Source organism: Doryrhamphus excisus, linkage group LG8 (assembly GCF_037039965.1).
Source record: "Doryrhamphus excisus strain RoL-2023G ecotype Guam linkage group LG8, RoL_Dexc_Guam_v1.1, whole genome shotgun sequence".
Taxonomy (NCBI): Eukaryota; Metazoa; Chordata; class Actinopteri; order Syngnathiformes; family Syngnathidae; genus Doryrhamphus; species Doryrhamphus excisus.
The window spans coordinates 18,565,041-18,592,964 of NC_136364.1; the positions used below are offsets into that span (position 1 = coordinate 18,565,041).

The 27,924-nt window shown below is 37.6% G+C and overlaps 1 protein-coding gene across 2 annotated transcripts in view; it reads left to right on the forward strand.

Annotated features, from left to right (window-relative positions):
* The window catches only part of pde3a (phosphodiesterase 3A, cGMP-inhibited), a 57,009-nt gene that overhangs the window by 25,868 nt on the left and 3,217 nt on the right, over nucleotides 1-27,924 (forward strand). The window contains exons 2-14 of one of the 2 annotated variants that reach the window (XM_078792951.1): nucleotides 12,594-12,839; nucleotides 15,559-15,704; nucleotides 15,783-15,895; nucleotides 17,225-17,468; nucleotides 17,776-17,852; nucleotides 18,148-18,344; nucleotides 20,376-20,513; nucleotides 20,688-20,799; nucleotides 22,152-22,259; nucleotides 22,340-22,539; nucleotides 22,627-22,830; nucleotides 22,979-23,145; nucleotides 27,574-27,840. In XM_078792951.1, the coding sequence (XP_078649077.1) occupies nucleotides 12,594-12,839; nucleotides 15,559-15,704; nucleotides 15,783-15,895; nucleotides 17,225-17,468; nucleotides 17,776-17,852; nucleotides 18,148-18,344; nucleotides 20,376-20,513; nucleotides 20,688-20,799; nucleotides 22,152-22,259; nucleotides 22,340-22,539; nucleotides 22,627-22,830; nucleotides 22,979-23,145; nucleotides 27,574-27,712 (2,091 nt within the window). In that variant the 3' untranslated portion in view covers nucleotides 27,713-27,840. Of the gene's footprint in view, nucleotides 1-12,593; nucleotides 12,840-15,558; nucleotides 15,705-15,782; nucleotides 15,896-17,224; nucleotides 17,469-17,775; nucleotides 17,853-18,147; nucleotides 18,345-20,375; nucleotides 20,514-20,687; nucleotides 20,800-22,151; nucleotides 22,260-22,339; nucleotides 22,540-22,626; nucleotides 22,831-22,978; nucleotides 23,146-27,573; nucleotides 27,842-27,924 lie in introns of those variants that run through there. The other variant, XM_058079504.2, reaches the window with a different exon arrangement.

Below are 27,924 nucleotides of genomic sequence, written 5' to 3' on the forward strand. Positions count from 1 at the left end.
CATGGGATGCCACCAGGACAATTTACGTCCCTTAAAGCAGGTAGAGTGTAAGATATGGAGTTTTGTATTTTGTTGTATCTTTCTGGACATTACGTACGTGCATGAACCTGCATTCGTGCATGCATGTGCCGAACATGAGGAAGCCATTTATTGGTGAGATGGTTTAAATAGGACAACTTGATGCAATGTCTAAATTAAGCTTGATACAGCCTACTTTTTAGGTCAATTATGCATGTGAGCATTTAGTGTTCATAAGCAGGAGCTGCTGTTGAGAGATTTAATGTCACTATTATTATTTAATATTCTTTTATGTTATTAAGCCTTTATTACAATTTGCATTATCTGATAGGGATCACAATGTTTTGCATGGTTACTATGAATTCCTTCAGCATCAATTTATTCACAAGCATCACAATTAATCAGATGAAACGACACAAATTTTTCTACAAGCAGTCTGTTATGAATCATAAACGGTGGGACCTTGGTTTTTGTATAACCTGGGTTTTGTAAGATTTTAGCTGCAAATATGTCTTTTTTGTACATTCTTTCAGTTATACAGTGAAATAGTCACTGTGAAGAATAGTGGTTCTTGACACTATAGACAGATTCCGGCCTGAGGAATTTTGAGGAAAATTATAGCTGCAAATATGTCTCGGTTTTTGTACATTCTCTCAGTTACCATACAGTGAAACAGTCACTGTGAAGACAAGACAGTGGTTCTTGACACTATAGACAGATTCCGGCCTGAGGAATCTGGAGGAATTTTGAGGAAAATTATAGCTGCAAATATGTGTCGGTTTTTGTACATCGGTCAGGTACCATACAGTGAAACAGTCACAGTGAATAATAGATAGTGGTTCTTGACACTATAGACAGATTCCGGCCTGAGGAATCAGGAGGAAAATTATAGCTGCAAATATGTCTTTTTTGTACATTCTCTCAGTTATACAGTGAAACAGTCACTGTGAAGAATAGTGGTTCTTGACACTATGGACAGATTCCGGCCTGAGGAATCTGGAAGAATTTTGGGGAAAATTATAGCTACAAATATGTGTCGGTTTTTGTACATTTGCTCAGGTACCATACAGTGAAACAGTCACTGTGAATAATAGATAGTGGTTCTTGACACTATAGACAGATTCCGGCCTGAGGAATCTGGAGGAAAATTATAGCTGCAAATATGTCTTCAGCATCAATTTATTCACAAGCATCACAATTAATCAGATGAAACGACACAGGAAATTCAATTAAAAACAACACATCATTTGTCATCATACACAAATCGATAGCTACACTTGTTACAGCTTGGGAAAGCAGTTGAGTCTGTAAGCCTTGGGCTCGTGGGTTCAAATCTCGCTGCATGTGAGAATCAATTGAAGTAGACGTTAGAGATGCTGTCTACGGTTGGTGTACCCTTGAGACCGAACCTGAACCTCAGTGGAGTCTGCTCAGGGACACAACACAGTTTGAAATTAGGAGAATAAACCGATTTCTTCAATCCTGCTTTAATGCAGTCGATTTTTTTTCACTCATGCCTCCCCCAAAGGAACAAAAATAGTTTCAGCACCTTGACCCCACCCCGATTTGAAATATCTATTGATTTATCAAACTGAAATCGAAACTGAAACCAGAAAAATGCAACAAAATGGAGCACAAGTCAAATTGTACATTGAGTACTATAAATGTGTACATGTTGGCAGCTCTGCACTCACATTGAATGTAATAAGGGTACACCGCTCCTCCTAAAGAAACTATGCTAAACAGCAGTACAGTGTACAGTTAGCATGGATTACACAGTGGAGGAGCTCAGCTGGCCTGCTCAAGTGAGCTGTTCCATTTTCACTTGACTGACCACGTCCTGCCTTTGGACTCGGCTCCTCTTTTTCTCCGTCTATCCTTCTCTCTCTCCGTCTATTTTTGTTTTATCTCTCTCTGCTCTTACCATCTGCCTTTATGCCTGATCTGCCTACAAATCTCACTGTCTCAGGAGAAGGCTGGGGGATGGCGGGTAGAGTGGGAAAAATGAAATAGTTGGAAGTAGCCAAAATAGGAGGAGGGGATGAGAACCAAAAGGGACACAACATTGTCATGTACGCAGACTCAGTGGGAGTGGGTGATTTTCTTTTATTTGTTGTGATGAAATCCACACTCATTATATTACCTGCAGAATGCAGTCGTGCCTCACTAGTTCTCCTCCTATTCCATGTGGAAGTGGTAAGCTTTTGGCTTCTTATTTTCTCTTTTTTCCCCCTCCCTGTTTTTAACCCTTTTTAGAGTTTAGAATAAATATGTTGGTAGTTGACTACTCTCATCTTTTGTGTTCCTGCAGTGATCCCATAGCCTGTGCATTAGCTCTCGCACTTGCAGTCAATCCGACCTCAAAACCTGAGCACAAGTTAATATATTATTGTGTATCGTGAGTCAAGCAGTGTGGATTATATTGATTTATCATATAGAAATGCCTGCTAGCCTCTATTGCTAATCTGACAATCAGGTTGGCTCCGATTCTGTTCATTGATGGATTATGTCTGCAGCTGAAACTAACATTAATAATTAATAATTATATATTAGAAGAATAAATTTTTTTGCAAATGTCGATGAAATTGGAGGGGCACGCCTTAAAGAGACATTTTTATGGGCGTATGTATTTTCCATATACTGGTGGTACTGGGCGGTAACCCCTATGAATAGTGGTAATGTTAATTTTATTTCATTTGAACATGCATCAGATTACAATTGAGTGCATCCCATAATCAGTTCACAGTTCCACATGTCCAAAAGGAGTAGGAAGAAGCAAAGCTTATTAAATCCTACCCCTCCATCTGGTACTTTTACAATCAGTAACTGTTACATTTGTTCACTTCCTGCTTTCTATAATACAGTTTTTTTTTTTGTCCCGTACCGAAGTACGAGGTGATATGACCATCCAATGACATAATGGGTACCATAGTAAGTGTCAATATAGTGATATATATCGCACATCATGACTGGTTCAAGACTCTTCATCCTTGTATTTAGCAAACTGGCTCATCGTTGTGCATTGTTTGAGTTCTTAACTCAATCCATTCCATAGTTTGATTCCACATACTGAAATGCTATGGCTTTTTAACGTCGTCCTTGCATATAAGTGCTAAGTGGGGTGTCTAAATGCAAGAATTATATACATGACAGAACATGACACATGACATAAATATACCCTGGACTGGTTTCCAGTCAAGCACAGGGTACATATAAACAAACAACCATTATCCAGTATATATTGCATATGGAAGGGCATGGAAATGGGCCCATTGTTATTTTGAAGTTAGAAGCATATGTGGATGAGTATAATGCAGAAATTTGCACTAATTTGGAAATTGAGAGGATAATACATTTTTTATTTATAAAAAGGTATAGGCATCTTTTCTATAATATGCCTGAAAATAGTGTCCGCTAAACACATAAATCCAACAAACATTTTTTCCTACTTAAAGTGAAGTTATGTCATGAAGTAAGAAGCGAGGATATTGTTTGCACTATGCAGCCTTTTCGCTGACATCGTTTTTCCTATATTGCCATCAATATTCTTATTGAGTTATCATTTTTTGGGCTTATCAGGAATGAAAATAGTTTATCTTTTTCAATTTTGTGGACAGTCAAATCTGATCCAACATTTTTATCGAGTTGATGTAGCACAGTCGGTAGTTTGCTGTGAGCCACCATACAGAAATGAAACACAGTTGGCTCGATAATAACTCTCCCCATCCCAACACTTTCAGTATGGAAGTAGTTCAGTTAAGGTGACAGAATGTCCTCTTTTCCCCTTTTCTCTTGTTTTCTTCCATCGCACTGCGACTTATATTTCTGCTTGACTCCTGCATCCTTGCATGGTATGACCGCAGCGTCATTGACGGGCTTTTCAGTCACTGTTCACGCAGTCAATCATTGTCTAAAGCATCACTGTTGTGATGTTACTCAGTTCATGTACATGCTCATTACTATCAAAATACAATGTGCTGTGGAAATGTGCTGTGGAACTGATGGTATGGGCTACTACGGCTGGTCTACATGCAAAAAAAACGCACTTATCATCATTTGTGAATCCCTTTCTGTGAAGGGAGGGTGAACTGTCCTTTCCAAGTCTCAAGAGGCTGCCGTAGTACTCCTATGTATCGGCCTGTACCCTTATCCACAGGTTTGTGTCCACTGTTGATTTATAATTGACTAACACTGTTCCCGCTGTCTCTGTGGGTCTTTATGCTAGGACAAATCAATGTCCTTCTCCGCCACACTTGCACACTAATTTTTCGACAAGCAGTCTGTTATGAATCATAAACAGTTGAACTTTGGTTTTTGTGTACCCTGGGTTTTGTAGGATTTTGTTTTTGAGAAAAATTTTAGCTGCAAATGTGTCTCGGTTTTTGCACATTCTCTCAGTTATACAGTGAAACAGTCACTGTGAAGAATAGATAGTGGTTCTTGACACTATAGACAGATTCCGGCCTGAGGAATCTGGAGTAATTTTGAAGAAAATTCTAGCTGCAAATATGTCTCGGTTTTTGTACATTCTCTCAGTTACCATACAGTGAAACAGTCACTGTGAAAACAAGATAGTGGCTCTTGACACTACAGACAGATTCCGGCCTGAGGAATTTTGAGGAAAATTATAGCTGCAAATATGTCTTGGTTTTTGTACATTCTCTCAGTTACCATACAGTGAAACAGTCACTGTGAAGAATAGATAGTGGTTCTTGACACTATAGACAGATTCCGGCCAGAGGAATCTGGAGGAATTTTCAAGGAAAATTATAGCTGCAAATATGTCTCGGTTTTTGTACATTCTCTCAGTTACCATGCAGTGAAACAGTCACTGTGAAGACAAGATAGTGGTTCTTGAAACTGTAGACAGATTCCGGCCTGAGGAATCTGGAGGAATTTTGAGGAAAATTATAGCTGCAAATATGTCTCGGTTTTTGTACATTCTCTCGTTTACCATACAGTGAAACAGTCACCGTGAAGACGAGATAGTGGTTCTTGACACTATAGACAGATTCCGGTCTGAGGAATCTGGAGGAATTTTGAGGAAAATCATAGCTGCAAATATGTCTCCGTTTTTGTACAATCTCTCGTTTACCATACAGTGAAACAGTCACTGTGAAGACGAGATAGTGGTTCTTGACACTATAGACAGATTCCGGCCTGAGGAATTTTAAAGAAAATTATAGCTGCAAACATGTCTCGGTTTTTGTACATTCTCTCAGTTACCATACAGTGAAACAGTCACTGTGAAGACGAGATAGTGGTTCTTGACACTATAGACAGATTCCGGCCTGAGGAATTTTAAAGAAAATTATAGCTGCAAACATGTCTCGGTTTTTGTACATTCTCTCAGTTACCATACAGTGAAACAGTCGCTGTGAAGACTAGATAGTAGTTCTTGACACTATAGACAGATTCCGGCCTGAGGAATCTGGAGGAATTTTGAGGAAAATTATAGCTGCAAATATGTCTCGGTTTTTGTACATTCTCTCATTCATACAGTGAAACAGTCACTGTGAAGAATAGATAGTGGTTCTTGACACTATAGACAGATTCCGGCCTGAGGAATCTGGAGTAATTTTGAAGAAAATTCTAGCTGCAAATATGTCTCGGTTTTTGTACATTCTCTCAGTTACCATACAGTGAAACAGTCACTGTGAAGACAAGATAGTGGTTCTTGACACTACAGACAGATTCCGGCCTGAGGAATTTTGAGGAAAATTATAGCTGCAAATATGTCTTGGTTTTTGTACATTCTCTCAGTTACCATACAGTGAAACATTCACTGTGAAGAATAGATAGTGGTTCTTGACACTATAGACAGATTCCGGCCTGAGGAATCTGGAGGAATTTTGAGGAAAATCATAGCTGCAAATATGTCTTAGTTTTTGTACATTTTCTCAGTTACATACAGTGAAACAGTCACTGTGAAGAATAGATAGTGGTTCTTGCCACTATAGACAGATTCCGGCCTGAGGAATCTGGAGGAATTTTGAGGAAAAGCATAGCTGCAAATATGTCTTAGTTTTTGTACATTTTCTCAGTTACATACAGTGAAACAGTCACTGTGAAGAATAGATAGTGGTTCTTGCCACTATAGACAGATTCCGGCCTGAGAAATCTGGAGGAATTTTGAGGAAAATTATAGCTGCAAATATGTCTCGGTTTTTGTACATTCTCTCAGTTACCATACAGTGAAACAGTCACTGTAAAGAATAGATAGTGGTTCTTGACACTATAAACAGATTCCGGCCTGGGAATCTTTTCTAAAAAATTATTTCTTACATGTGTGTCGGTGGTTTATTTGTTCATACAACTCACACAGAACGATGAACAACTCTGTATCTGTCTCCTTCCTTCCTCTTTTTAAGCACTGCGGCAAGCACGGATGAGGTGCTCAAGTGCCCTGCATATTTTTGAGTGGTAGAAACAACTGCAAAAAAGTTGCAACTGTCAGAAGTTGGATAAAGTAGGTGAGAAACACGATTGAATTCAATAAATAATTTGTAGCGTAGTACGAAGGTAGTGACTGTTAGAATAGGATTATAATGTGAAGGTTCCCAGTTAACAGAGCTTGCAAAAGGAATGTTTTAATGGAGACCATGTTACGATTATTTCTTCATTATCTAAAAGTTGTTGCATGCTATATACATAAATACTGCACATGCTCCATAAATTGGCGAGCTAGCCTGGAGCAATTTATGTATCTGGATGCAAAACAGTGAATGTACTATATGTCAGACTTCTTTCTTGACTTTTTGATTTTGTTTGACCTTTTGGAATAATGATAAAAGTTTCATGAATTGAAGCTCCACTGTAGTTCTCTCCAGTGATCATTAATGGGGAGATTTTGTCACTTTCCAAAAAAAAAAAGTGTTTCCATTTTCAAGGTTAAAATTGTTTTCCACAAATGTAGACATACATGCACACACACACACACACACACACACACACACACACGCAAGAGTCCCCTGTCGCCACAGAGTCCATTACAGCCAGGTAATGGGTGAATGTCACAATAGCAGGATGTCATAAAGCTCTGGAGTGGTCTAATGGGTTTTGTTCAGGTTGAGGTGACACATACACAGTTTGCACACTCACCCACACACACACACACTCATGCTGTCATGCACTTTTCCAGGAAACAATCCCTCCCAACATGCTTGATGTGTTTACTCATCAGTAGACATGTTTGAAGAGTAAAAACTGTCAGGTAGCATAATATGAGAATCATCTTTTGTTTAAATACGTTTGTGCTGGTGTTACCTTTCAGGTACAATAAATGGAGGTTAACAAATGAAAACTTGTTGACACACCCCAGACCACATTCCACGGACATACATGCTAAGTGACCATAAGCGTGTATTTGAGTATGAATGCTTATTTTTGCCCTTTTAACATTTTGATCAGGAGTGTATATTCTTTAGAGAAGTCATTGTACAGCTTGCATAGATGTACTATCCACTAGGAGTGTAAGAAAATATCGTTTCGGCATTAAAAATATTTCAATGTTAAAAAGTATGATATGGATATTTTTAGGCATTTATCATAGACTGTATATGGTATTTATTCAAGTGCAGACATGGCAAAGGTTCATTTCTGATTTTCTGATTTTATTTTCCTCACACATAAACACAGTTAATTAAACATGGCAGAATGCAAGCACATAACAGCGCCCCCTGCAGCGTACAAGGCTGAAGTGTGGACACATTTTGGATTTCTACACAAAGTAGGGTGTGCAGAAATTGATATAACCCATATTTCGGAAACACAACAAATCACTTAGCGAGACACCATGAGGAACTGCCGCTAGCAAGCAATGCAAAGGTTCTTTTGTATACTACAAAAGTAGTACTGTGATATTGCAGGTATTTTGTTTTTCAAATTCAAATTGTTTTTCAAATTTTTCAAATTTTCAATAATAAATTTGTTTTTCAAAATTCAGATATCACTATTTTGTTAAATAATGGTTATTTCAAGCACTGTGATATTGCAGGTATTTTGTTTTTCAAATTCAATTTGTTTTTCAAATTTTTCAAATTTTAGATAGAGAGACTTTCTTTATTGTCATTGCACAATAACACCGCAGTGAAATTGCCAACGAAATGTTTTTGCCTTGCTCCCTAATAAATAAATAATAAATAATAAATAATAAATAATAAATAATAAATAATAAATAATAAATAATAAATAATAAATAATAAATAATAAATAATAAATAATAAATAATAAATAATAAATAAATAGATGTCATCAAATATGAACAATGTACAACGTAAACAGTAATTTGTACAAATAATTTAAATCATTTAGAATAAATAATAATAATTTAAAGTTTTGGTTGTGTGTGTGGGCAGGTAGAGGGGCTTATTTGGCACTGAGCAGTCTGATGGCCAGGGGGAAGTATCTGTCTCTAAACCTGGTTGGTCTACAGCGGATGCTGCAGAGCCTTCTGGGAGTGTGTGTGGTCTGAGTAGATCCGACGGGCTCTTGATACGCAGCGGCTGTTTGCAATGTCCTTAAAATTTTCAATAATAAATTTGTTTTTCAAAATTCAGATATCACTATTTTGTTAAATAATGGTTATTTCAAGCATCTGAAAATGACTTTTTACTGATGTTAGTTACTTTGTTCCACAAAAATACTGTTCTGATGGTGGATAAGTCAGGGACTGCATACTCTGCATTTTTTCCACAGCTAATAGAAAGTGAACATTTGAGCAGGATCTTGAAACATAATTTAATTTATTTGTTTTTTATGTTTTTTGTTGTTGTAAATTTAAAGCTGGATGTTAAAGCTTTATTTATCCAAATGCTACACTTTAAGTTTTTACAGAGGAAAGTTTGTGATACAGCATGACATACTGTTCTAATGGAATAAAAATGTGTTTAGTAAGTGCATATTGCTGGTGTAATTCAGTTTTTACAGGAAATAATCTTTAACTACAAGAATATGTTAACAGTATCGTGATATATTGTGATATGTTGTATTGTGATACGTATCGTATCGCCAGATTCTTGCCAATACACACCCCTACTATCCACTGAAAATCAGCCAACATGTAACCATTATTGTCCAAATAGCTGGAAACGCAAGCAGCATGAGTGCTGCCGGCCCAAGGAGCTGCGGTTCATTGAAAGGGAACGTGTTGGCATTTCACACACGGTTTCACAGTTTCTATATTAAGACATGATCTTATAATTTGTCAGATGATACTTTATAGGCCGATATATTTGCTGAAAATACCAAGATGGGCATTCAGTGGTTGAAGTGTACAAGTTGAACACAGATACCAGCAGAGTGGCAAAGGAAGAGGTTGCTGGCAGTCGTCAAGCATAGTAGCCTAGAGGTGAGGCAGATGGGTGAGCCGAGGCTTATAAAAGCATCACGTGAGCTCATTTGCTTGTGTGTTGCCTCAGTGGGGGAGAAAAGGCGGCAACATCTGGACTGCTTTCAATATATAGTACATACATTACCATCCTTTGGTAAAATAGCTCTTAGGATTGTTAATATTTACTATGATCTGTGATATGATATGTACAATACTATATTTTGTTGAATGAAATTCCACATTTTGGTTACTATAATTATACATCTTGTTACTGTATGGGTTATTTTTTTTGACTGCAATTCTATATTTTGTTACTGTATAGGTTGTTGTTTTTGATGTACATATATTTACACTCATTTTGAACAGCACCTGACACTTTTATATTTATATTGTAATGGCAATGGTAATGGTTTTATTTCATTTGAACATGCATCAGATTACAATTGAGTGCATCCCATAATCAGTTCACAGTTCCACATGTCCAAATAGAGTAGGAAGAAGCAAAGCTTATTAATTATCCTACCCCTCCATCTGGTACTTTTACAATCAGTAACTGTTACATTTGTTCACTTCCTGCTTTCCTAATATATTTTTTAAATTTTTAAATTTTTAAATTTTTAAATTTTTAAATTTTTAAATTTTTAAATTTTTAAATTTTTAAATTTTTAAATTTTTAAATTTTTTTATTTTTTAATTTTTAAATTACATTTTTTTGGTCCCGTACCGAAGTACGAGGTGATATGACCATCCAATGACATAATAAGTAACTGTTACATTTGTTCACTTCCTGCTTTTTTTTTTTTTACTTTTTTTTTTTTACTTTATTTTACTTTTATTTAATTTTTTGTCACATACGAGTACGAGTACAAAGTACGAGGTGATATGACCATACAATGACATAATGTGTACCATAGTAAGTGTCAATATAGTGATATATATAGCACATCATGACTGGTTCAAGACACTTCATCCTTGTATTTAGCAAACATTAACTGCTTGTATTGTTTCTTGAATTGGCTCATCGTTGTGCATTGTTTGAGTTCCTTACTCAATCCATTCCATAGTTTGATTCCACATACTGAAATGCTATGGCTTTTTAACGTAGTCCTAGCATATAAGTGTTTCATATAAATGTAGTTCTTCCCTGAGATCATATTTCTCCTCTCTTGTAGAGAAGTATTGGATGACATTTTTAGGTAATTGGTTATTTTTAGCCTTATGCATTATTTTAGCTGTTTGAAGATGAACTATATCAGCAAGTTTAAGTATTTGTGATTTTAGAAATAAGGAGTTAGTATGTTCTCTGTAGGCGGCATTATGAATTATCCTTACTGGCCTTTTTTGCAGTACATTTAGCCAATGAAGATTGCTGTCATAGTTATGATCCCATATTTTCACACAATAAGTAAGATATGGTAGAACCAGAGAGCAATAAAGAGTGTGGAGTGATTTCTGATTGAGAACAAATTTTGTTTTGTTCAATACTGAATATTGTTATTTCTTGTTTTATTTTTATCCTTTTCCTTATTCTTATTTTTACTTTCTACAAAATGCACAGTGGAGTTACACTCAAATTTTGTATGCAATACAATGACAATAAAGGATATTCTGATTCTGATTCTGATCTACTCACTGTTAGTTGGCAAATGTTTTGATTTGTTTTCCTTGGCGTCTTCTTTAAACTTTCTAATTCTAATAAACTGCCTACTTAAAATACAATGCAATGCATATATGATAAGCAAGTGTGTGTGTGTGTGTGTGTGTGTTGGTGAAATTGATTATGAGCTAAACAGGAGCTGATTAGCACATGTTGACATTAACAAAAGAATCCATCACTGACAGCACCCAAGGTTGACCTTTGACATGGACAAGACTTTGGGCTCATCAGTCAATATGTTGAATCGAGTGACGGCTAAATTTAGACCAGAGACAGCAGTGGAAGGCCTTCTTCAGTATGATATTGCGACGGGGTGTCGTTTTTACCTTCAATGTCACTTTGTTGATTTGTTAGTTAGCGAGCAGCATAACTCTAAAACTGCACAATCAATTTCCATTACAGTGGATCCTATTCGTTCATCATTTTAATTCAAAATGTATTATTTTTTCCAAAATATGGCTGTTTTTGTTTTTTACCACAGGGAACACACATCATTCGCCATTGGTTGATAACAATTTATAATACAGTTAAATATACAACATACATTTAGAAAGCCTGCAATTTTGACATGTTTATGTCTTTGTTGTTGTTTTTTCAACCTTTGACACACTTTTTCTGAGCAGATCTGAATGGATTGAGTAAGGACCTCAAACAATGCACACCAATGAGCCAATTCAAGAAACAATACAAGCAGTTGATGTTTGCTAAATACAAGGATGAAGAGTCTTGAACCAGTCATGATGTGCTATATATATCACTATATTGACACTTACATTACTTACATTATGTCATTGGATGGTCATATCACCTCGTACTTCGGTACGGGACAAACATTTTTTAAATTTAAAAATTTAAAAATTTAAAAATTTAAAAATTTAAAAATTTAAACTTTTAAAAATTTAAAAATTTAAAAATTTAAAAATTTAAAAATTTAAAAATTTAAAAATTTAAAAATTATATTAGGAAAGCAGGAAGTGAACAAATGTAACAGTTACTGATTGTAAAAGTACCAGATGGAGGGGTAGGATTTAATAAGCTTTGCTTCTTCCTACTCCTTTTGGACATGTGGAACTGTGAACTGATTATGGGATGCACTCAATTGTAATCTGATGCATGTTCAAATGAAATAATACCATTACCATTACCATCTCTGCATCGCTCCAGGGGACTGGGGTGTGTGAGTGACAGAAAGAAAAGCTCTGATTAAGTTTGGGAGAAGTTTATAGCTCCACCTTTTGGTTTGCATGTATAAATCTATATACCGAGGGTGTCAAAGTCATTTTCAATTTCATTTTCTTGCCTGATGCATCGCATACAGATTTGAGTGACACTGGCTTGAACTAATCAGAGAATCATACATTGTACAAAGCCTCATTGGTAGAGAGTAATAACATATTCTCAAGTATAAAAAGCCATGGGGGATACGGTGTCATATTTAATTTAGTATACTGTAGGACAATAACGTAATTTTACTGTGCGGACGAGCGTGTGCATCACGGTGCTGTGACGTTAGCCTACAGCATCATTGTATCATATAAGAACCTGCAGGCAATGACTAACCCTGCTTTCTTGTCTTGTCTCCCCAAGTCGTCAGGTACCAGTGTGGTGGTGGACATCTCCGTGATGGGTGAAGCCCACGGTTTGATATCAGACCTGCTGGCAGACCCTTCGCTGCCTCCTAACACCTGCAGCTCACTGAAGGCTGTCAGCAGCCTCCTCAGCACCCAGATTAGCCTCCAGCCACTCCATCGGCCCCACGTGACGCCAATCACACACACCTGCTCTGACTCTGAGGACGGCCCCGATAAGGCGGAGAGGCTGGCCATTCCAAAGGTGGGTGTTTTTTTTTACTCTTTTAGCTGCATGCATGAATTCATAATTCTCATATTTTCATCAGGGGTGACGCATACAACATTATATACAGATTTTTAGCATCACTTGATTAATTGGAGACTCTAAATCAGGGGTCTCAAACTCGCGGCCCGCGGGCCAAATGCGGCCCGCGAGACGCTAGTTTGAGGCCCCCACCTTGATACCAAAGTTTAATGTTGAAATGACTGTGTGCACACCGGACACAATTAACATGATTTTGCCCCGGCCCATACTGTTACCCTACCCTGTTACCCCGCCCTGTTTTGCTTTGGATTAGCAATGAAGCTAAAGGCTTATGACGCTGGGTACAAATAAATGCAGGAAATGATTTGGAATAAAATGGAAAATACACGTCAAGATAAAGCATCTCAATAAAATCATGTTGTTAAAGTTACGACGCTGCTCCCAGATGGAAATGAGTACGATGCTAACTTGCTAATTGGGTAAAATTATTAAGTTTCATTAATGTTCATGTTAAAGGTTAAATAACTGTTAATACTGTACATTTGAATCTGAAAAAGATAATTTCTCTACCAACTGTATGTGGTTTCTTACATTTTACATTTTTCTTATTTGCTGTTTTATTATTATTTGACTTGTTTATTACTGATTGATTGATTTATTGTCTTTATACTTAATTTGTTTATTTTTTAAAACTTATTTTGTGTATAGAAAAATAAAAGTTAAGATATTTGAGAACAGTGGAATGTTTTATCAGATATTTTGGTGTGGAAAACCGGAATTATTATTATTATTATTATTTATTATATTATTATTATTATATTATATATATATATATATATATATATATATATATATATATATATATATATATATATATACATATATATATATATATATATATATATATATATATATATATTATATATTATATAAACTGAAAAAGTATAGCAGAAGCAAAATCATTGAAGATAGTTTTTTTATTGATTTTTTTCCAGTTTTTAATAAATGCGTTTTGGGTTTTTTTTGAAAACCTGATGCGGCCCGGCTTCACCCAGAACCTAGCTCCGGTGGCCCTCAGGTGAACTGAGTTTGAGACCCCTGCTCTAAATTGTCCATAGGTGTCAGTGTGTGTGGCGTACTGACCTGTAATGTAGCTAAACAATGTTGCACAGGCCTCCAAAGGGCTTTTTAATGTTTTACAAGGCCAGTGCTTCAAAATGTATGCAGTCACTTTAGGCGGCAAGAGAAACTAAATAAAGCGTATGATGCAAGGCAGAAATGACCTACACCAAGAAAGCAGCTCCGTCGCTGCCTGAGTGCACACAAACAGGAAGCGTCATTAGATGAATGTTTCATTTTGGCTCACTGAGGGTATGTGTATCTTCAAAACATTACCATGAAGCAGGTGAAGACGGAGCTTTGTAGCTTCATTATGCTTTTGTTGTTGTTTGTTTTGTCGTTTTAATTGCTTTTCCTTTTCCTTTGTGTTACCATTTTTTTGCTAACACATGGTCCAAGTGTCAAACAGTTACCATCGCTTCTCTCTGGACAGGAAATGTTTAAAGCACCATATTGTCAACTCATCAATAATGTACTTAGCAGCCAGGACAGGGACATGTGCCATCTTAGGGACCAAGTTTCTGATACAATGCTGTGCAAAAGTCTTGGGCCACCATAAGTTGTGTCGTTTTGTAGTGAAACCTTGGTTAGTGTCCATTTCGGTTTGCATGTTTTTCAGTAAATGTTCAAAACGTACTATATAATATTTGCCTCAGTTTGCATACATTTTGTGGTTAGCGTACAATATGTTGCGGTAGGCTGTTCTGCTCACAAAAATTGCAAAGTGCACTGGTCGCATCCCATTGGCGCACCGGAGGCGCAACGCACCTGCTCTGCACGGTGCCTACGTCTATGAAAATAGAGCCCTATGTGGCAGTATGGTCATCAGTGCACTTATTTTTTTGTCATCACTTGTACCTTACATTCTTAGGTGCCATCAGGAAGAAAAATATTCAAAAGAAAACCAAAAGTTTTCAAGTTTTTTTTTATTTTCCAAATTTCAACTTTCTTCTTAAAAAATCATTTTTGCTGATTTTTCAATTTTTGCTGATTTTGTTGTTTTTGTTTGTGTCATTGTTAAATTATTATTATAATGATATGATATGATTATTATACCGTATTTTCTGGACTATAAGTTGCACAAGGCCAAAAATGCATAATTACGTAGAAAAAACACACATAAGTCGCACTGGAGTATAAGTCGCATTTTTTGCAGGTAATTTATTTGACCAATAATAATATTTTATATTATAAAACATATTATTATAATATAATATTTAATAATTTTAATAAAAGAATAGAGAACAGGCTGAATAAGTGTAAGCTATGCTAACACAATGGTTATTCAGCTACACAAAAAATAAACATAAATGGTGTCCACTGTTTATGTAACATAACAGTTTTTCATTTATTAGTCGCTCTGGAGTATAAGTCGCAGGAACCGCCAACCTATGAAAAAATAGTCCGGAAAATACAGTAATTGAATTATATATTATAGAATGTGGCAATAAAAAAAACTGCAGAGTACTGCAAATGGCCCCTGGGCCACACTTTGGACATCCCTGCAATATGGCATCCTTCATATCAGATGTGTTTACTCATTAGATAGATGTACAAATGTCACTGTTGACTGTATTTGTATGATCTGCATTGGCAGCGTCTAAGGCGGAGCCTTCCCCCGGGATTGTTGCGCAGAATCTCATCAACGTGGACCACAACCACCTCTGCCACAGGGTTACCTGCCATCGAACCTGGACCGGTACGAAGAGATCGCTCAGCCAGCATCAAATACACCACAGACAGGTGAAGGCAATAATAACTCGCAGGTAATTTGGTAATGTAATGATACTTTAATCTGACTGTTTTCCTGCATCAACCCAGTGAATCATGGAGAAACTCAGTCATGACGACCATCTCGAAAAGCCGCTCCATGTCCGCCTCGTGTGCTGCATCCATCACCCTGAACCACTTCTACAGCAAACAGGGAAGACCAGGTGAGTGGAGAAATTGAGCTACTTGATTTGCTTGATTGGTAAATACACCACTTTTATTTTCTCACAAATTCAATTTTCCCTTTAAATTATTTAGAATTCCGTTTTTTTTTCCACTTATTCAACCAGCATAGAGTGTGTGGTACTTGGGTTAGTGAATAAAAGGTCCATGAATGTAATGCAAAAATCCTTGTATTTATTGATGCAATACAACATTGGCCCCCTTTTTGTCCAGTAATTCAGAAATGGATGCAGCTTGTCAGCCTTAGCACACATTGCTACAAAATCTTCAACAAACTATAATGCTTGTGTTTGTGATTAAGGAAGATGCAGTCACCAATGCGCACACACAATCACACACACACACACAGCTAGAATAGCACACTCTGCTAAACTAAGCTCCGTAACAGAGTTTCCAAGTTGTATCACCGCCGTTTCGACATATTTACTCGGGTTTGTGATGAGATTCCGCCAACGATTTAGCGGCCTGCTGAGGAAATACTTCCCCACACGAACTTGATGACATCATTTTATTCACATGTCACTTTTCACGCGATTCCGTGTTAGACATAGACATAGACTTTCTTTATTGTCATTGCACAATAACACAGCAGTGAAATTGCCAACGAAATGTCCTTTAAAAAAAAAAAAAAAATAAAAAAAAATAAAAAAAAAAATAAAAAAAATAAAAAAATAAAAAATAAAAAATAAAAAATAAAAAATAAAAAATAAAAAATAAAAAATAAAAAATAAAAAATAAAAAATAAAACATAAAAAATAAAAAATAAAAAATATGTGGAGAATAAATAGATGACATAAAATATGAACAATGTACAGCGTAAACAGTAATTTGTAAAAATAATTTAAATAATTTAGAATAAATAACAATAATTTAACTGTAGATCCCGTTTTTATTGTCCAATTCTCTGATTCCGTTAACACAGGAAAAATCAAGGGCCCTACACTATATGAACATAAATATTGGGACAGGTTTTTTCATCAAGTAGTCTTCAGTGTCTTCATCTTAATTCTTCATCTAAGAAAAAGCAAGGTCCTTAAATGCATGCTTGGGTGAGTTTAGTGAGGAAGAACTCAAACTCCCATCAAAACACCTTTTGGAATGAATGAGAAACATCCACAACATGAGTGACCTCACACATTTTTTTCAACATTAATGGACAAAAAAAAATCCCACAGGAACATTCAAAGTTATTTGCAAAAACTCCATAATTAACATCATGATAAGTACAAAGTTGTTTCAATGATTTTGTCCATATATTATAGTCCAGAAATGTCCTTTCTGCATGCAATGTATGTCCATCTGACTTCTAGGCTTCGTCCCCTCCAACATATCACCTCTGGGTTCTCCATGCCCGTCACCTCCTGTTCAAGGCACTCCTGTCTCCAGTCCAACCATCAAGACATGTTCAGTGCAGCTTCCCGAGCTGGCCGGGACACTAAGAGAGCAGACCCCTGGCTGTGAGGTCTCCAAGAGCCACCACCGAGCCTTAACTCACAGCCAGAGCGCCCCGAGCTCCACGACTCCTCACTGGCGGCCTCCATCACTCTGTAGCAGGTAAAAGACAATCACTCAGAATAAAATGGATGGATGGATGGAAGTCCATGGCAATGATTCTGAAGCTTTTATTATATGGTAAAATAAAACAGAATGTCTCTATTAATTTGAACTGTAATGCGATAAATGCTGCAACAAAGTCGAGGTGCATGAGCAGATACTGTAGTATATCTAAATGAGGAAATGACTCACTTGATTTATCTGCACGGAAAAGGACAGGAAATGAGTCAGTAATCAGAGACTGATCTGGATGGAATAATGTGCACCCCCCGAATGTGTCAGTGTATCTAGGCTCTCTTTTTATCAGCTGTGGCAGGCCGTTCAACAATCGACTGAACCATGGAGTGGAATCTATTGTCAAGACAGACCGAATACCCCGTCCAGGTAAGTATTTCAGCGACTCTCACATTCTACTTGTATGCAATGCTACGTATTTTGGATTCAGCATTCAAATACGAATTAGCAAAATTTCGGTTAAACAAAAAAAACTCAGAACATAGGCATCTCATTCAGATAAAAAAAATCTCATTCAGTAGATAAAAAAATAGAATATTTTTTGTATTCAAGGTACTCAAATTATTTGAATAATCGTTGCAGCCGTAGTGGTTGTAGTAGTGGGATAAAAATGTCAAATGATCACGCAGTATCAATGTTGATAGCATGTGCCGTGCCTCCACAGATGAGCGTGTGGTCATCTCATCGGACTACGACAGCACCTATGACAGCACCTATGAGACCAACCACAGTGACAGCAGCGACTTTGCACAGAACGAGGAAGACGCAGAGGCAGGAAAGAAGCCGTCCGATGGAAGAGAAGGTTGCAGGGAATATGCAGCGGAGAGCATCCTTCTGCACCCCCTCCTGCCATCACCTGAGGTTGGAAAACGGGTTTTATTACGGTAGTGAGATGAGAGAATTATTAATAATTAGAATTGAATTTTATTTGATTTTACACATTACATTACATTAAGAATCATTAATACAAAAATTCATACATAGATGTACCTTTATTTTGTGGCATAGACATAGACATAGACTTTCTTTATTGTCATTGCACAATAACACAGCAGTGAAATTGCCAACAAAATGTCCTTGCCTGGCTCCCGTGTAATAATAAATAATTGTTAATAATAAATAATAATTGTTAATAATAATAATAAATAAATAAATAAATAAATAAATAAATAAATAAATAAATAAATAAATAAATAAATAAATAAATAAATAAATAAATAATAATGTGGAGAATAAATAGGTGACATCAAATATGAACAATGTACAGCGTAAACAGTAATTTGTACAAATAATATAAATAATTTAGAATCAATAATAATAATTGTGAAGTCATACCTGTTTTATCTGGATAGAATTTTCTGTATCTCAATTCTGTATATCATTACTACTACAATTGAGGCTGCAAAGCGGTTGAGTGGTTAGCATGCAGGCCTCACAGCTTGGAGATCCAAGTTCAATTCCACCCTTAGCTATCTCTGTGTGGATTTTGCATGTTCTCCCTGTGCATGCGTTGTTTTTTTCCGGGTATTCCGGTTTCCTCCCACATTCCAAAAAGCTGCTAGGTTAATTGGCGACTCCAAATTGTCCATAGGTATGAATGTGAGTGTGAATGGTTGTTTGTCTATATGTGCCCTGTGATTGGCTGGCCACCAGTCCAGAGTGTACCGTGCCTCTTGCTCGAAGACAGCTGGGATAGGCTCCAGCACGCTTGTGAGCATAAGCAGTAGAAAATGAATGAATGAACTACTAAAATTGCTAATGTAATGACATTGTTGTTGGCTACACCTTTGGTGATTTTATTTAGGTTATGATGTGGTACTGATGAGACATACATACAAAGACAAATACACAATAAATGATAAGTAACGTAATGTCACTCATATTACACAAATATAATGAGCTAAAAGCACGCTACACACATAAATTGGACAAGGAAACCAAGCAAACATGACGCTCACTAGAATAACAGTCATAGTTAGCTTAAATACTGATATACTGATATTAGCACCGATGAACAAGGTAGCCTAACTTTGTGAAAGAGTACCCAAACTACTCCACAGCTCCCACAACAGAGCCAAAAACTCACCTCTATGCATTCACGCACAGCATAAACCTGGTGAAATGATGTATGAGGCTCAAGAAGGCTCAGACACGTATAAATTGTTAAACCGAAAAAAAAACATCCCATACTGTGGTGCGTTTACTGACCACTGAACACAGTAGGACAAACGACACTCAAAGCTGAAACATTATCAAAGATACAATGATTGGCTTTCTAACAGTAGCAGTATAAACAACTTGCTGACTATTGACTCCTATTATGAAGATTGTAGCAGCAGCACTGGCTGGTTGGTCTTCATCTTTAACAACAGAAACACCCACAGTGGGAAACTGTGTAATATACATACACAGTATGTTTTTGTTACAGGATGTATTTAAATACAGCATTTCCTGTCTGTTCAGCATCAGCAACAAACACTGGGCATGTTTGCCGGAGTAGCTACGAGGTTCATTGATTTAGGACAGGCGAAAAGTGTCAGCTAAGGAAAATATTTATCCTAAAATCCCGTCTAGAGGATTGGAGCGCTTTGCTCCCACCGAGCCGTTCTCTCACTGCTGCTGCTGTTGAATGTTTACAGTATTGGACAGTAGATTTACATGATGGAATACAGGTTTAGGTTAGTGATGGGGAGTGGGAAGATGGAATGGGGTGCTTGGAGACAAATACAGTAAATGATCTGGATTATATCAGAGATTATATCAGAGACACAGATTAAGAGAGAGAGATGTCCAAACAATTCCAAATAATACTGTGTTGTAAGTTGAATGAAATGACTACTGTATAAGTGTCCCTTCCTTGTGTGATGCCCCCCCCTCCTCCCCAACTCACAGGACAAGCTAATCCTGGCCCCAGAGCCCCTGGTGATGGCTGGGCTGGATCCTCTCATGAGTCAACTCAACAAATGGAATTTTCCTATTTTCAGTTTAGTGGAGAAGACTCATGGCAAGACAGGTTGTATCCTTAGCCAGGTAAGGACTATTTAGAAAAGTATTTTATGACATCATATCAATACTGATTTATAGAAATGTTGTATACATTGATAGGAATTGCTGGAACTATGCAAAGTACACGGTCGATATTTGGTACGGATGAAAACGTGTATAGGTGTAGTCAAACTGTTTTTCTCGTGTGTGGTGTCTCAGGTGTCATACAAGCTCTTCGAAGACACGGGCCTGTTTGAGACCTTCAAGATTCCTTTAGCAGAGTTCATGAACTACTTTCATGCTTTGGAGAACGGATACAGAGACATCCCTTGTGAGTAGTCCTATTGTATTATTGCAAATTTATTATTTTCATTCAGATGCAATACCTTCTCCGTGAATTGCAACCACGGAAAGAGAATGAAGATTTTAGATGTTTAAAGATGTAAGCTTGAATGTGCATGATATTGTTCTCATTGGGAGTGACCAGGATGGATAGGATCAGGAACGAGTACATCAGACGGACATTATATGTTAGAGGCCTTGGAGATAAAGTCCAGAGGCCAAAAAAGTGCCACTGAGGAAAATACAGGAAGCAGGACTCAAGGTAGCAGAGATGAGGATGCTGAAGTTCTCATTGGGAGTGACCAGGATGGATAGGATCAGGAACGAGTACATCAGACGGACATTATATGTTAGAGGCCTTGGAGATAAAGTCCAGAGGCCAAAAAAGTGCCACTGAGGAAAATACAGGAAGCAGGACCGTAGGTAGCAGAGACGAGGATGCTGCAGTTCTCATTGGGAGTGACCAGGATGGATAGGATCAAGAAGGAGTACATCAGACGGACATTACATGTCAGAGGCCTTGGAGATAAAGTCCAGAGGCCAAAAAAGTGCCACTGAGGAAAATACAGGAAGCAGGACTGGAGGTAGCAGAGACGAGGATGCTGAAGTTCTCATTGGGAGTGACCGGGATGGATAGGATCAGGAACGAATACATCAGAGGGACATTACATGTTAGAGACCTTGGAGAGGCCAGACTGAGATGTTTGGGAAATGTCCAGGGGAGAGATAGTGATTGTATTGGTAGAAGGATGCTGCCTGGTAGGAGGCGTAGAGGAAGACCAAAGAGGGGGTTTATGGATGTAGTGAAGGAGGACATGTGGGTAGTTGGTGTGAGAGAGACAGATGCAGAAGACAGGGTTGGATGGAGGATATTGACCCCTGAAGGGAAAAGCCCAAAGAGAAAGAAGACGTGAAGAACTAATGAAGAACTAATGAGGAACTAATGATTAGTACTTAGGGTTAGTGTTAGTTAGGTTCGTTCCTCATTAACTAATGTAATTTTGTGTACCTTATTGTAAAGTGTTATTACATCATACATAGGCTTCACTGATTATGTTTTTTGGTCAAGCGTTGAGATTTCTCACATTGTTTGGCGAACACAAACAAACAGTATTTGGTTTTTGAACGCAACCCCAATGAAAATGTCCTTCCATTTAAATTAGCACTTAAACAAGGCAAAATGGTTTAATTTTCTCTGCACTTAAGAATGCTTTCAGTGCAACAAAACATTCCATCCCATAATATAACAGATGCATACAGTAATAACCAAGCCAGCCGTGACTGTACAGCCTGTGTGAGATTATACATAATGGTTTTACTGCCCTCTGCTGTTCCTGACAGATCATAACAGGATCCACGCCACTGATGTGCTGCATGCTGTTTGGTACCTCACAACACAGCCCGTGCCCGGCCTGCCCACGCTCCTGACTGAAAACGGCAAATACAATGGTGAGGAGGCTTTTTCATCGTGCGTAAACAACCATCCATTCTTCTTTAAAACATTTCTACTCATGTCTCTCCAACTGTAGACTCAGCGAATGGCATAACCCCCAGTGCTACGGCCTTTCTGTCATCTAAGATGAATGCTTTGCTGGAGGAAGGCTACGGCTCCTTGTCGGGCCTCATCCCGGGCCTGGAGCTGATGGCCCTGTACGTAGCCGCTGCCATGCACGATTATGACCATCCAGGAAGAACCAATGCCTTTCTAGTAGCAACCAGCGCACCGCAGGTAGAATCTCATTGCCAAATGTCCTGAGTATTAACAATGGATATGTTATATACATATTTATAACAGTTAAGGCTTTCTACGCTGTAGGCTCTTCTGTACAATGACCGTTCCGTCTTGGAAAATCACCACGCTGCTTCAGCATGGAACCTCTTCATGTCTCGTCCGGAGTACAACTTCCTGGTTAACCTTGAACATGTTGAGTTCAAGCGCTTCCGCTTCCTTGTCATCGAAGCCATTTTGGCCACTGACCTCAAAAAGCATTTTGACTTCCTAGCAGAGTTTAATGCCAAGGTAAAAAGCCATCCCTCCATGTTTTATTTACAGAGATTCATAAAAACACTATGAGATTTTCTCTTCATATTTTTTTTGATTTTTCACATCCGTATTCTGAAGAAACCATAACAGATGCATTCTTTTATTTCTATGTGCATCCGCTCAGGTGGGTGACGAAGGAGTGTCTGGTATTGACTGGACAAATGAAAATGACCGATTACTGGTGTGCCAGATGTGCATCAAGCTGGCTGATGTCAACGGACCACTGAAGTGTAAGGAGCTGCACTTGCAATGGACTGAGGGGATCGTCAATGAGTTCTACGAACAAGTATGGTTATAAACCTCTGCAATCCTTGGCCTTTTTACTATTTTTTTAAGCTGTGGGTCAGAATAGATCAAACTAATCCAGTTAATAAGTAACAATATACACAGTTTTAGCTATTATTCTTAGTTACATAGCTTATCTACATAGCTTAGCTACATAGCTAACTAACAACTAATAGCTAACTATTATTTTTTAAATACATGTATTTAGAGAAAGCTGAGGTTCACTACTTAGTATTGAGAACTACTTTTGATCAGTGTTTGTTGTGAGTAGGCCTGTTATGATAAAGGATATATCGATTTATCGACCGCTAAAACAAAATATACGCGCCTCCGCTCCATCTTTCTATGGTACACAGGCTGCATGACAAGAGGGTTCACTCTGCATGTCAAGAGGGTTCACTCTGCATGTGTCTGTGCGCATTGGCTCTATATGAAATACACACAAAAGAGAGTGAGCATCCTGTCAAGTATTAAGCCTCTTTGTGAAGGCGGGACTACACAGAGTGCTAGCAGTTAGCTAGCAGGGCTAGCATGGCATATCATTGACTATATGCCACAACAAAGCTAAATACAATTTTACACATTTTAAGTTTTTTTTTTTGAAGAAATAATATTCCCTGGTAATTAATTATATTTATGAAGGAGTAATTCATAAAACCATACATAATGAAGTACTTTGCCTGACACGATGTTACTGTTGTTAGGGAGTACATAGCTACTGCATACACTTTACATTTAACATTCGACCCCAGGATGCAGAGATGAGGACCCAATTGCAGGTAAAAATGTATTTATATATGTAATTATTTTATATGCAGCAGCACCACTCACTTGCATGTCCAACATAAAATCGACAATGACCCAACAACTAAAGAAGCGCGCACCTGAACTAAATAGGCATCACAGAAAATGGGAAACAGGTGCGGGAGATAATGGAACGCAACGGAAAACAGAACAGAGCAATACAGGAAGTGAATACAAAATAAGGGCATGAACCAGGAACAGAGGAAAAGAGGAAAACTAAGAGAGCTGTCACGAGGGGGTGAAGCCCAATTGTGACATAAGTATGTGATTTAGCCTACATTTGATTAATTTATTGGAACCTATTGTTTGACTGTAGATGCTTAGCAACCGATGCTGCTGTCAACTACAATGCCTCTGATTGGCCACTTCAGTTGGTAGAGAGCATTTGATTAAGGTCAAATCTTCATAACTGCAGCAAGATGATTACTTGCAACTGTGGAAAGTGCAAGAAGTGTTTCATCTATTCTGATTGAATCACAATAGAGCTAAAGTAGAAACTAGCTGAACTGGTTGCACCAATCACCGGTCACTATGAATGGCTAAAGCACCACCAACGCTAAGTTCTAAGTTAGTGAACAAAGACATAGTGGTCCTAAAACCATATTAACAGTAGTCTATTGTGCAAAATTTATTTTTTAATGATGTTCTAACCAGAGATGCTTGGTATTGTCAGTTTATTGTTGATATTTGTTGTACCGATATTGCCCACCAGTTCGCTACTAATATCGAAACTGATCGATATGAAACTCTGGACTAAGACAATCAGTGAAATTATAAACTGGGCTCATTCAGCACGCCACTCATACACATAGCGTTTTTTAATTTTTTGCATTATACACTTATTTTTACTATTCTGCATTCCAAAATAAGGTGAGAGGGGACCTTTTAGTGTTTGTATCCGCCACGATTGAGCCATCCGCCGGGAAAATACTCATTCACATTATGCCAATTTCTGCAAGATTCCACGTTAAACAGTAAATTGTGTTTTTATTGGCCATTTCCGTGGTCCATGAATGCAAAAATTCTCCACAACATGAAGGAAATATACTGTTGTCCCCTTTTGTGTTTCCATTATAAGTCTAGACATTTTACATTGTTTTGCTTACATTGTTTTGTTCAAGCATAACAATGCCTAAATGAACTAAAATGCAAATATAAGGCATGAAGACGGCAATTGAAATTGAAGGTAGTATTCTATACTCGTCACTAGGTGTCAGTAATTGTTCAGTAAAACAAGCACCAGACTTGATCACCGGAACAACAGGCTTTTATTGCAGGTTTAAATCATCCCGCAACAAACAGGCACAATAATGGTAACATAATAATCATCATCATAATCAGTATAATGACCCCTCGACAACACAAGCTAAAACTCTACTCAACCCGCATTGTTACTTCCTGTCCGCAACCCGTTCAGTTCCATTCAAGGTCAGGTCTGGAACCAATTAACCACAATAAACAAGGGATTACTGTATTAGATTAGAAGTATTGAAGGAAGAAGATTAAATTGCAAATCTCATATTTACAATTCAAGCTTGTTGCTGTATCGAGCACAATGTCATCACTCATTCGCTGATATCATTATCGACGAAAAAAACAATACCAATATGAATGGATCTCATTTTTAAGCCAATATGGATTGGCTGATATTATAGGATATCCTTCGTTCTAACAGTAATATGTGTCCTTTGAAGCTGTTAATGGGCACCAAACAGAAGAAAAATCCATGCAAAGATGCACTCCGTTCTGGGTTTTCATGAAGTCCGAAAAAAAACTAACCAGAAAAGAACCTTTTCACTAATGTTGGTTGTGTTCTTTTCCGTGATGCCTTTATGTGATGTTTTATTACATTACAAATTTAGGTCTTGTAGTTCAGAACACCATGTAGGAAGGAGACGTGTTACTCAGTATTCTAATAGTTTACTCAGAATTTTGTTTCCTTGTCGTCACAGCATCTGAGCGTTATGTTTGTCCACCGGGGGAGGGGGGGGGGGGCACCATGGGAGTTGCTAAGGAGAGAACATTGTCTGGAAACGTGTGCAGTGCACTGACGTCATCCAGGTTTTTGGTTGCTATAGCAATCTTAGCTCTTGCATGTATGAATTGCTTTTGAATGACAAAGGCGTACACACGAAAAACATGATCAAGTTGTCTTCATTGGAGATATACAGTAGCCTCCAGAAGTATTGGAACGGTGAGGTCACTTTCTTTATTTTTGCTGTAAACTGATACATTTGGGTTTTACTTCAAAAGAGAGCAACATTTCATCTTTAATTTCCAGGTATTTATCTGGATCGGATGCACATAATAGAAGACAGCATCTCTTATTTGAACCCATCCAATTTTTATGGAAGCAAAAGTATTAGTAACATGTGACTGACAGCTGTATCTTATTACACTGCTTACCCAATCAATAATCCAATCCAATCCACTTTATTTATATAGCACATTTTATAAACAGAGTTTCCAAAGTGCTGCACAGACTAGTAAAATAAAAAGTAAAAATAAAATACAATAAATAAAGGTACAAATTTAATTTAATCCAAAACTGAAAGATCAAATAAGAAATAAAATACTAAAATAGATATTGAAATATTAAAAACAAGAAGCAAAGCAATAAAAGTATAAAAAATAAAACAAATTAAAAGAAAAGAAAGAACTAAAAGACACAGGACCATACGACTCACTTGGGGGCCGATGTTGGGAGAGAGAGTTCCATAGCTTGGGGCCAACCACAGAAAAGGCTCGGTCTCCCCTGGTCGTAAGTCTCATCTTGGGCACCACAAGTTGGAGCTGGCCCTCGGACCTAAGTGACCGTGCTTGGAGAGTAAATTTGGATGAGGTCTGAGATGTATTTGGGGGCCAGTCCATTCAACGCCTTAAAAACAAACAATAAAATCTTAAACTCAATTCTAAAGCGAACAGGCAACCAATGGAGGGAGGCCAGAATTGGGGTGTGTTCTCCACCTTTTTCGTTCCTGTTAAAAGCCGTGCCGCAGAGTTCTGGACTAACTGTAAAGCGGGAGAGAGACTTTTGGCTAATTCCAGAATAAAGTGCATTACAGTAGTCCAGACATGATGAAATAAAAGCGTGCATGACTTGCTCTAAGTGTCGCAAAGATAAAAAAGATTTTAGATAAAAGCCGAAGATGATAAAAACAGGATTTTGCCAGTGTAGACTGTATTCAGAGGTGAAAACGTCTTCAAAAACGTCAAAACAGTGACTATATCCAATGTTTATTCAATGATTCTGATTGCTTTAGCATCTTCTCTCAGACTCACAATTACTTGTTTTTTTACCCATAGACAGTTCTCTGGTTTTCATTGTGTTTTTACCTCTAAATGCAGTCCACACAGACAATGCCTATCATCAAAATCTGCAACTGAGCATTGACAAACACTCATTTGTAAGATAACTGTATACTTATAGTTTCCATTTATAGAGCACTGTATAGCTTACTAGTGGGCTAGTCGACTGCTGCAATACTGTGGAACCTCAGTTGGTGTCATTAATCCGTTCCCGAAGGTCCGACTCAAACGGAAACATACTTTAACTGAATACATTTTTCCTATAAGCAATAATGCAAATCAAATTCATGAATGAGTGTTGAGTGTTGTTTATTTTTCCAGGGTGATGAGGAAGCAAGCCTGGGCCTTCCCATCAGCCCATTCATGGACCGCTCTGCACCACAGCTCGCTAAACTACAAGAGTCATTCATCACTCATATCGTGGGACCCCTGTGCTCGTCCTACGACTCTGCCGCCCTGATGCCGGGTCACTGGGTGGACCCGCCAAATGGCCAGATGGAGTTAGAGGAGGCGAAGGAGAGTCAAGACACGGAGGAGGAGGAGGAAGATTTGGTAGAAGAAGACGCGTCTACTGATTCTGACACTTCCCGTATGTAAACATAGAAATTATTCATGTCAACACACCCCCTCACTTACCTCAAAAATAGTTTTATGTTAACAATAATAACCTGT